A 12,308-nucleotide genomic window follows, 5' to 3' on the forward strand; every position below is an offset into this window, starting at 1 on the left:
TACTCCAAATTCGGGAGTCAAAAAGTTTTATAAAACGTTCTTGGTGGAAAAAAATGTGAATGAAAGATCCCACTGAATTGAATTGGGTCCAGGATTCTAAGAAATAGTGAGAATTCTTGATCTCTCTCAATATCTCTCTCAATTCTAAAATCCAGGACTTGAATTCATGTCCTGTCATTAAATTCCTCCTGATTTATTAGAACTAAAAGAATTCCATTTAAGCATCTCATTGCTTTAGTTGAAAGATTCCATTTGAATTGGAATCTGGTCATTCACTATGACCCGCTAAGCATCCATGGCTGAATGGTTAAAGCACCCAACTCATAATTGGCGAATTCGTAGGTTCAATTCCTACTGGATGCACGCCAATGGGACCCTCCAATAAGTCTATTGGAATTAGCTCTGTATCAATGAAATCTCATCATCCATACATAACGAATTGATGTGGTATATTCATATCATACTATATGAACAGTAAGAATTAGTAGTCTTATTGAGACTAGAACTCATAGGGAATCAAATCGATTTATGGATGGAATCAGGTATGCAGTATTTACAGACAAAAGTATTCGGTTATTGGGGAAAAATCAATATACTTCTAATGTCGAATCAGGATCAACTAGGACAGAAATAAAGCATTGGGTCGAGCTCTTCTTTGGTGTCAATGTAATCGCGATGAATAGTCATCGACTTCGGGGAAAGGCTAGAAGAATGGGATCCATTATGGGACAGACAATGCATTACAGACGTATGATCATTACACTTCAACCGGGTTATTCTATTCCACCTCTTAGAAAGAAAAGAACTTAAATCAAAATACTTAATAGTATGGCGATACATTTATACAAAACTTCTACCCCGAGCACACGCAATGGAACCGTAGACAGTCAAGTGAAATCCAATCCACGAAATAATTTGATCTATGGACAGCATCATTGTGGTAAAGGTCGTAATGCCAGAGGAATCATTACTGCAGGGCATAGAGGGGGAGGTCATAAGCGTCTATACCGTAAAATAGATTTTCGACGGAATGAAAAAGACATATATGGTAGAATCGTAACCATAGAATACGACCCGAATCGAAATGCATACATTTGTCTCATACACTATAGGGATGGTGAGAAGAGATATATTTTACATCCCAGGGGGGCTATAATTGGAGATACCATTGTTTCTGGTACAGAAGTTCCTATAAAAATGGGAATTTAACGGAATCTGATAGTGACGTCTCTAGGCCTGTAAACAAACCAAATAAACACAAACAAGGGCACATTTGTGTTCATACATAAACCTTTAATCAGACAAACATTCGTGTTCATGTTTATTCATTTAAAATCTAAAATAAACAGTTCATAAATGTAAGAGCATTATCATCCAACATCCTATCTCTAAACCAAAAATTACACTAAAACTCACTACATTTTCTCTCTCCATTTCAATTAAATAATACTTTTTATACCTTTTTATCATTACATGTTCTCTTTCCTTTACTCACAACCACTTTCAAAATATATTAAAAAATTATAAGGGATGAACAGTAACTTTTCAAATATACAGAAAAATCATTACTTTTTTTAAAATATAAAAACTCTTCACTCATAACATCCTAAATCACTATCTATATTATAAAAACACCCCTCACATAAAATGAGAGGTTGGATGAGAATGATTTAACATTCGTTACTTTTCAAACCCGAAAACCTGACCCATTTCAAATTTTCGGTTTTTGTTTATAAATATATAAATACACACACACACACACACATATATATATATTAATATTCTCAAGTTTCACTTCATGTGACATTCGCCATTTTTGAGTTTGTATTGTATTCGTTAAACTGACCCGGTTTGTCATTTTAATGTACTCTTGTTCGTCGTTTATCATACCTTCATTTTCTATTCGTATTGAATTCCGAGGATTTACGGTTATCATTTGTCGCTTTCAATTCATTTTGCGCAATTAACGAAAGTTTAACGTTTTAAAGTTAAAACAATTTGCAAACTGTGCGGGTAAAATATAAAAATATCCAAGTTATATAAATTCTATTTCATATAGATTGCACCTCAAAGTTCAAGGACTAAAGAGTAAATATATTTTGAAAACTAATCTGGTTTATTAGTCAAGGTGATCCATTTAGTTATAAATGCAATCATATGTTACATATTTCGTATGTGATAGCTTTTCCTAAAGTTATTTAAATATATTAACCATTACTAATATATATATATATACACACACACACACACACACTTTATTCAAATGTCGAATAGATAACATTACTTATGCATATACAAAATACATTTTTTTATGTCACATTTTTTTACTTAGTTTTAAAAGATGAAAAAAAATACATTCCTACTACATTTAAATCTTGGTCAAAATTCTTTATGATGATAATAAATGTGTTTGAATATAAATTGTAGGTTACAGTTTTATTTTTATGACCAATTATAAGCTTTAAATGACATTCATGACTCAATAAGTATTTTGACCAATTTAATACAATTGAAACAACTCTAGCTTACTTTACTTATAAATAGAGCTCCATTCCTTCCAATTTCCTCGCAACTCAATTTACAAAAGATTCTTGTTATTCTCTCATTTTGGTGATTTTCACCTACTTTGATTTATGAAGTCAAACCGTGAAGTTCAAGATTTATTCTTTTATTATCTAAGTTCTTGTTCCGGGCATGTTTTTTTAGTTTCTGCTTATTCGGGTCGTTTAGAACTTTATGTTATATTATTTATTTAACACTAGTGTTAGTTCATAAAAAAACGATATTGACTCGCTTATATATTTATTCGGTTCGGTTTAGTTATTTTATTTATCCAACATCTAAAACTAATTCTTTTTATCTCACTCTCTAAATTATAATACTTTTTACCATGTCGGAAACAAACCCAACCTAAAGTTGAGTTCGGGTCTGACCGGAAATGAACTGAATTCTTTTAAGTCGTCTCTATTATTAAATAAACCAAATAAATTATTAAAAATTATTTTAAATCAAATAAAATCATTTTAACATAAATAAATTATTAATAAATTTAAGTTTAACATTTTTCACCTAAAAACCAACGTTCATCTTCATTAAACCCGATAATTTTTTTTTTTGTTTCGTTAACTATAACTCATTACCTTTTTATAAATTGTAAACATAATCAATTTTTTCGAGATAAAACTATCGTTAAAATCCGTGATCCGCAAATATCATAATTCTCGTATTAACGTTAAGTTATTAATAAAATATTATTAAAGTAATTTAAATCATTAAAACCCGTTAACACTTAGAAAATATTATTATAATATAAATTATAAAATAGTAAAAGCTACATTAAATAATGCTTAACTCCGTTAACAAAATAATTTTAACATTTTCAATCCCGATAGTTAGACTTTGCTTTTGTTTTAATTATAGTTCGAGAAGTTCAATCGTTTCGGATTTCTTTAACGCATGTTCGACCGCTTCGGTTTCGTTATCATGCTTTCGGTTTTCATTGCAACGTTTATCTTCAATTTCAAGGTGAATTTCTCACCACCCCTTTTTAACGTTTTCATATTTTGGGGTAACATATGTATCCTACAAAACTTCAAGTATTTATTATTGTGATTACAAACTACAATTCACTATATGGACTTGTGTGTTACTTGATTATTTGATCGAATTTACTTACACGTGGTATCCTCAATAAGTATGATCATACGCCCCCCCTTTGCACTCAGGTCCATTTGTATCGAGTGGAAAAGAGCCTCATTATCCGAGTACGTTGGTTGTTACCAACTGGAAAGGACCTTACTTGCGCGTTTACCCGAGTACGCTGGTTGATACCAACTGGAAAGGACTTTACTTACTCGTTTATCACTTTTCCATGAATTGTATGATTTTTACGTATTATATCAAACTGTGGGAATCTTACCAGCTATGTTCATAGCTGACTTTATTTTATACATATGTTACAGGTGTAAAGATACGAGGATGAAAGTTAGAAGACACATAACATGCTCATAGAATATTCAAAGAACAACTTATCATTTGTTTATTTATTTGTTACAACTTGTATTATTTGATAAACTTGTGTTACATGAATATTTAAATGAAATAATGTTATTATGGTCACCTAATAGTGTCACGTGCATTTGAGCAATCTGTACGTCACATTCAGGCGTTTCCGCTTTAGCCGGGGTGTGACAATAAACATAATCAAACATAAATTAACATATATGAACAAACGTAAATGAACAAAAACAAGCAAATAAACAATTCATCCAAACTTTCATCAATAACATAAACGAATATAAATGAAGTTATCTAAGGTGGTATTTGTTTTTTGCCAGAAGATCTTCCTGACCTCTTATATATGCGTCGCGCAGACCACGCGCAAACCTTTAGGCTTGAAGACTGTTTGTTTTTTTAAAACATTTCATTAAAAAACGTCTTCGCGCCCTCTTATCCTAGAAGACATGGACCAACCTCGTTTCACATCTTCTGCATCTTCTATCAAACCCTAGCCCCTTTCATTCTACCTTCTCCTTCTCCTTCCCCTCATCTCCTCCCCTACCATCTCCCATTCTTCTCCTTCCCGACCTCCACCACCCCGACCTCTACCACCGCGAACTCCACCGCCGCCGCTGCTCCACTGTCGCGCCGTGCCGTGCCGCCGCTGCTCCACTGCCACACCGCCACACCGCCGCTCCTCCAGTGCCGCAAACTCCACCACCGGAATCTTTGTCAAGGTAAGCTTGTATTAGATATGTACATTGAAACAATTATTGTGTTTTGGTGATTTCTCGTATTAGATTTGTTATATATATTTTGAATATTGATTATGTTTTGATTTGATTTCTTGTATTATATTTGAACATTGAAACAATTATTGTTTTCTATCTTATGATTAACTTATGAATCTTGTTAAATAGATACTTAGGTTTAGGTTTTATTGTTTACTAATGTTAATTGACCACTTGAATATTGATTATGTTTTGGTTTGATTTCTTGTATTATGAAAGAAGGTTTGAGCGATGAGTTGTTTGAACAACACGATCAACCGGATGTGTCATTTAGAAATACTCATGTGCACGTTGCTGATGAAGACGAGGTTGAAGCGCATGGCACTGATCAGATCGTGAATATATGACGCAGTTACGAGATAAAATTGCGGAGCAGTTAATGCAAAGTAACGAATAGATTATTTGAAAAAAATGTTCTTGTTGTTTTATGAATATTATTGCACTGTTGTTTGACTATTATTTACATTTATATGTTGAATGACTTTTTTATTTAAATTTCAGCTTATTTAAAGACATCTGTTATATTTTAGCATTATGCAGACGTTAAAAAACAAACAGTCTTTTTCTTATAAACGACAGAGGTTTGGTCCAACTCTGATGCGGCAGATGACAGACGTGGTCCGCATAGTACAAATGTTACTAAACAAACTTCTGGCTAAACCGTTTACTAACCCACTCCCCATTTCACCCATGTACCCACCCAATATATAATATAATAATATAATATAAAAACACAACTTATCTCTTCTTCTTCTTCTTCTTCTTCTTCTGAAGCACCATCTAATCAAATCAAATCAAATCAATCATCCCGTACTAGTCAAGCAAATGAAAGTCCATGATCTGATCAATTCCGTGTTACCAGACGAGCTGATCCTCGAAATCTTCCGCAACCTGGACTCCAAATCCACGAGGGACGCTTGCTCTCTCGTCTGCCGCCGTTGGTTGACCTTAGAACGCTTCAGCCGTGACACCATCCGCATTGGAGCCTCCGGCAGCCCTGACGCACTCGTTCACCTCCTCGCTCGCTGCTTTCCCAATGTTACCAACGTCTATATTGACGAACGCCTTTCGGTTTCGCTTCCTCTTGATTTTGTAAGCTCAATTTTGATATGGGTCTTCTAGGGTTTCGGGTTTCTTGGGTCCGGTTGGATAGTGTATCTGGTAAAGGTTTGATTTTTATACAATTGGTAGTAGTGGGTAAGTGGTGAAGATCTTACTCTTTATCAGTTTGGAATACCTGATATACACATATTATGAATAATAATATTTTGTAATTATACGAAGAAAACTAACAGCTACAGTTAGCTGTGATTGAGTGTGATGAACTGATGAAACTGTATTTTGCACCAATGAATCATTTGATCTGCTACTTTTTAGGGTTTCGGTTTTATTCATTGGGTTATGTAATACATCAGGTTTCGATTTTGTTAGGTTAGGTTGTTTGATATCTGTGGTAAAGGTTTGATTTTATACAATTGATAGTGGATAATTGGTGGAGATCTTACTCTTTTATCCTAATAGGCTAATACACGTATTAAGAATAGTAATATTTTATAATCATATGAAGAAAAATAACAGCTTGATTGGGTCTGGTGAACTATGTAAGTTTCATTTCCCCAATTTTGATTTGGGTTTTCTAGGGTTTTGGTTTTGTTAGGTTAGCTTGTATGATATATGTGGTAAAGGTTTAATTTTTATACAATTGATAGTGGGTAATTGGTGAAGATCTTACTCTATATCAGTTTGGAACACGTAATACACATATTAAGAATAGTAATATTTTGTAATTATACATGGAAAAATAACAGCTTGTTACAATTTATATAATGCTTATCAGTATTAAAGTTGCTAACAATTAGCTATGATTGGGTATGATAAACTGGTGAAACTGTATTTTTCATCAATGAATCACTTGATCTGCTACTTTTTAGGGCTTCGGTTTTAGTAGGTTAGCTTATGTAATATACCTGGTAAAAATTGGATTTTGATACAAGTGATAGTGGTCAGTGGATATTGAAATGTTTTAATGGACAAGGATAATTGTTGAAGATCTTAGTCTTATTAGTTTGGAACACCTAATACACATGTTTAAGATTAATATTTTATAATTATGCATAGAAAATTAACAGCTTGTTACAGCTTACATAATGCATATCAGTATTAAAACTGTATTTTGCGTTGATGAATCGTTTGATCTGATCATTTGACTTCATAGAGCAGATAAACATGAAGTTGTTTTAAGTTTGTGTTCACTGAAAGTATCTCATGAAGAGGAATGACTATCTGCTTGCCATTTGTGTTACTTGTTATTTTGTTGTTCTCATCATCTCATGCTAGTTTGTTGATGACTTGATGGGATATTAATACTCTGTTATGTTCAGAAGTCATGTGTGAATGGGTTTCAGGTGATAAGAGGACAGGATGAGGGAGTGTGATAGATGGTGGGAGTGAGAGATAGGAACTACCTTTGCAAGGCTAGAGTTAAGCTACGTACAAAGAATTATATAGTCGTGTCTTTATGATGGATATGATTCAGGTTGCGTAAGATTCCCAATGACTCTAGAGTACTATTATAGTAGAGAAATGACACACTTTTTGGTTATCATTCAAGCTGATATAGCTAAAAAGGAATGCTAAATGATGAAGCAATAACTATATAATTGATGTCCTAAATAGATTTGTCAAACAGTGGATCAGTTTCTGTAATTCATAAAGAAAAGAAGCTCAACTTTAATGGTGAGAATGAGGGTCTATGAATAAATAAATTAATTTAGCAGTAAAGAACCATAGAGTAGTTTTAATTTTTATACAATTAAGAATAGTAATGTTTTGTAACAATACATAGAAAAATAATGGCCTGTTACAATTTATATAATGCATATCAGTATTAAGTTGTTAACAATTAGCTGTGATTGGGTCTGATGAATTATGAAAGTTTCACTTCCCCAGTTTTTGATCTAGGGTTTTGGTTATATTAGATCAGCTTATTGATGTTGGTGTATAAATACTCAATTCACAACTGTGCATCGATATATGACGATATGTAATTGAGATTTGTAATCTGGAAATAAGGTTGTTCTCACTGGGTTATTTAGTTATATAATATTTCTGGTACAAGCTGGAATTTTTGATACAACTAACACACATATTAAGAATAATAATTTTTTTATAATTATCATACCAAAATAATATCTAGTTGCATAGTGTAATTTCAGTATTAACAATTAGCTGTGATTGGGTCTGATGAACTGATAGAAGTATAGAACTGTGTACTGCAGTATTCAATAAATCATTTGATCTGCTACTTATGACTCCATAGAGCAGATAAATATGAAGTTATTTATCTTTGAAAAGTATCCTATGACGAGGAATGACAATCTATGTGCTATTTGTATTTCTTTAAATTATCCCTCCCCGTGTTAGTCTAGTTGAATGTGTATCAGTGTATCAACCAAGTACTATGTTTAAAAGCCATATAATTGTAGATTGGTTTGGTGTGTAAAGACTGGTATGAGATTGTGTGATAGATGGTGAAAGTGAGAGATAGAAACTGCCTTTGCAAGGCTCGAGTTAAGGTAATACACAAAGAATTATATAATCGTTATATTATGATGGATATGATGACAAGTGACGTAACTACTAATTTAATAGAAAAACAGATATAAGAAAGGACACGCTTTCTGGTAATCATCAAGCTAATAGAGTAAAAAGAATACTAAATGATGAAGTATTACCTATATCGATGGCAACCTAAATAAGGACATTAAAGATCTTTTATCAAACAGCAGATCACTTTCAGTAATTCATAAAGAAAACAAGCTTAACTCTAATGGCGGGGTTGAGGGTCTAGGAAAAGTTAAATTGATTTAGTGGTAAAGAACCATAGAGTAACTTGAACACTTCACATCATGAGAAACGACCAAGGTTTAAAGGACTGACATTGATAAAGTTGATAACAAAACAAAATGATAGGTAACAACTGTCTTCATATCCAAAAGAATTATCCTGAATGGCTTTCTTTATGATACTTGTTTTAAGTTTAACTGTTATTCTGTATATTTCCATTAGGTTCTAAACTTAGATAAAATCTGGTCAGCGATAGTAATTTTTCATCAATGGTTGCAGGGGAGAAGGCGTAATGCTAGCCACTCATCTCTTTCATGGCTCAGGCTTCACTTTGTGAATGAGAGAAGTGAGGCTGGAACTAGTGAATCAGATTCATACTGTATATCAGATGCTGGTTTGACAGCCGTCGCTGATGGATTCAGCAATCTTGAGAAGTTAAGCCTAATATGGTGCTCCAATGCAACAAGTGCAGGCCTCAGATCTGTAGCTGAGAAGTGTAGATTCTTAAAATCCTTGGATTTGCAGGTAAGTATCAAGCATGGTAAAACATATGAACTTTAGAATCTATTTATCTAATGTAACCATAGTTTTTAATTTCTTTCTAAAGGGTTGCTATGTTGGAGATCAAGGTCTAGTAGCCATTGGCAAGTGTTGCAGACAACTTGAAGTACTAAACCTACGGTTTTGTGAAGGATTAACCGACACTGGTCTGGTTGAGTTAGCCCTCGGATGTGGGAAAACTTTAAAATGGCTTGGTGTTGCTGCGTGCGCTAAAATAACCGACATCTCACTAGAAGCTGTAGGGTCTCATTGCCGGTCACTTGAGACACTGTCATTAGATTCAGAATTTGTTCAGAACAAAGGGGTGCTTGCTGTTGCAAAAGGGTGTTCTCTTTTGAAAAACCTAAGTTTGCAGTGCGTTAATGTCACCGATGAAGCTTTAACTGCTGTTGGTGTTTTTTGTTTGTCATTAGAGTCACTGGCACTCTTCAGTTTCCAAAGATTCACTGACAAGTTAGTGTTTTTCTGTCTTTTTATCTTTCTTGATCGTATTTTTGTGTATATGTATGAATGAATGGAATTGCAGGAGTCTTTGTGCTATTGGGAAGGGATGTAAGAAGTTAAAGAGTTTGATGCTTAGTGATTGTTATTTCCTGAGTGACAAGGGATTGGAAGCAGTTGCAGCTGGTTGCTCTGAACTTTCACATCTTGAAGTTAACGGTTGCCACAATATTGGCACGTATGGGATCGAAAGTATTGGAAAATCTTGCATGTAAGTTGTCTGTATATTTTGTTACAAATGTAAATACCCATAATTCAGTTAAATTAATTTGAACACATTTGCAGGCGCCTTAAGGAGTTAGCTTTGTTATACTGTCAAAAAGTGGGCGATGAGGCTTTATCTGAGATTGGTAAAGGTTGCAAGTATTTGGAAGCTCTTCATTTAGTGGATTGCTCAATTATTGGGGATGATGCTATTTACAGTATAGCTACAGGTTGTAGGAATTTAAAAAGGCTTCATATACGCAGATGCTATGAGGTACTGTACACCGACTAAATCTTGATTTTAACTAATTTATTTTTTAAGTTTGTTTTTTGATGATGTGTTTCTCACTGTATTCTTAGGTTGGGAGCAGGGGGATTATAGCTGTTGGTAACAACTGTAAATACCTTACAGACCTTAGTATTCGGTTTTGTGACAGGTAAAAAGCTTTCCTGTTTTGCCTCATTAATATGCAAAATATCAGGCCCATTGAACTTATATTTTGAATTATATTTAATATATTTTCAGGGTAGGAGACGAAGCTTTGGTTGCTATTGGCGAGGGTTGCCCTTTTTTACGCCATTTAAACGTTAGTGGGTGCCATCAAATTGGAGATAACGGAATAATAGCAATTGCAAGAGGGTGCCCTCAGCTAAGTTATTTGGATGTCAGCGTTCTTCAGGTCACATTTCTCTTGTGTGTGTGTTTTTGCGTGTGTGTAAGGGCGGTTCAGAATCAATAATATATGTTGTGAACAGTGTGAAACTGCATAATGCATTTGTACATAGTGCATAAAAGATAAGAAAGTGTGGTGGAGGGAGTTCAAAAGGCGGTTGCATAACCGTCTTGTGTATCGCATTCAAAGCAACAGGTACAGATACATTGTGCGATTTGCCGGTTCCCAACAGATTATTGGTTCTGAAATAACCGTCTCTCTTTCTCACTGTATTATATATATGGGCATGTTTGTTTTAAAACATTAAGAACCGTGAGAACCTCATAATGCACTTGTAACATTTTACACAATGCGTAAAAGTTACAAATACATTATGCAATTGGTCAGTTCCCAACATAACTGTCTTGGGTATCATATTCAAAGCAGTAAGCACACATGCATTATGCGTATATGTGGTTCTTAACATAACATTGGTTCTGAAATGATCACCTCTTTTTGTATTATGCGTGTGTATATATTCATGCGGGCATTTAGAGAACTGCAAGAACTACATAATGCATTTACACATTTAAATGTGGCGCATATGCATGCGCATATATTAGGGGCGCAATAAGTGCATTATGTGTTTCTTGGAGTTCTCTACTTAAAATATGAATGAATTCTATAATAATTAACTTAAAAGTAATGGCCGCTTTGTGACGTGTGAACAGAATTTGAGGGACATAGCATTGGCAGAGGTAGGTGAAGGATGCCCATTGCTAAAAGATATAGTACTATCACATTGCCGTCAAGTAACCGATGTGGGTCTAGACCATCTTGTCAAAAGATGCAAACTGCTGGAGTCCTGCCACATGGTCTACTGTCCAGGAATTACTTCAGCCGGTGTGGCCACAGTGATTTCCGGGTGCACTAATATGAAGAAGGTCTTGATCGAGAAAGCCAAGGTCAGTGAGAGGACCCAAAGGCGGGCTGGATCTGTCATCTCCTACCTCTGTGTTGACTTGTAGATCAACAATGGTGAGCGGGTTTGTTTGACTATTCTTGTTTTTTTAGAGTTATTATGTTGTTTCTGGACTTTGTGCTGTAATAAAGTGATGCGAGTTTCGTTGTATGCTGTTTATTTGTGTTGTCACAAGATGAGAGTTTTTTATTGTGTCGTAATGAGGTGTTTGGATGTGTTTTGTGATCTATATTGTGGTTTGAAGTTGGGATAATCGTCAATCGGTCTTTAGTATTTTGATAAGAAGATTATGCTACTGATGATTTCTTATCGGATTATATAATCAGTTTTTAATGGAATGCGTTACGTTGTACCAACGGTTTATTATTTTTTTACTGACCCTATTTTCAAATTTTCACTACTACTTGCAATTCAAAAGCTAGAACATGAGGTTAATACTAACATATGATTGGTTGTGTGTAACTTGCTCTACAAAAGTTACGTATGAAAATTGATTAAAGAATATTCAAATACCTATGAAGTTTTAAAAGCATCTGTCTGCAGCGGGAACACCTTTTATATGAAAACAAAAGGGTATATTTGTAATTTAACTTAAATGGTATCGGAACGTGTTTGCTATGCTGTTTTTTTATCACATAACATTCAAACGCGAGCTACCAAACCGGCGTGCTTCGACCCGGGCTAGATGGGAGATAAAAGGTCTTTAATTGACTGGTGAGTTAAAATATGCAAGTTAATTAAAAATATAATGTAAAAAATATTCAAAACAAA

At 34.1% G+C, this 12,308-nt stretch overlaps 1 protein-coding gene and 1 non-coding gene across 2 annotated transcripts; both read left to right on the forward strand.

Annotated features, from left to right (window-relative positions):
- The first annotated feature begins 289 nt into the window (after positions 1-289).
- On the forward strand, positions 290-363 carry TRNAM-CAU (transfer RNA methionine (anticodon CAU)). The gene has a single exon. It is a non-coding gene; the product is annotated as a tRNA-Met (tRNA).
- Positions 364-5,615: 5,252 nt separating this feature from the next.
- On the forward strand, positions 5,616-11,753 carry LOC143542996 (uncharacterized). The gene is made up of 8 exons (XM_077035435.1): positions 5,616-5,882; positions 8,916-9,161; positions 9,244-9,650; positions 9,724-9,909; positions 9,984-10,176; positions 10,263-10,339; positions 10,429-10,582; positions 11,287-11,753. Exons 1-8 carry the CDS (start codon positions 5,616-5,618, stop codon positions 11,581-11,583), a joined length of 1,827 nt encoding a protein of 608 aa, XP_076891550.1. The 3' UTR covers positions 11,584-11,753.
- The last annotated feature ends 555 nt before the right edge of the window (positions 11,754-12,308 follow it).

The sequence above is a fragment of the Bidens hawaiensis genome, unplaced genomic scaffold (genome assembly GCF_021521415.1).
Source record: "Bidens hawaiensis isolate Kalapana, Puna unplaced genomic scaffold, B.hawaiensis_p1.1 tig00013007_1, whole genome shotgun sequence".
Classification (NCBI taxonomy): Eukaryota; Viridiplantae; Streptophyta; class Magnoliopsida; order Asterales; family Asteraceae; genus Bidens; species Bidens hawaiensis.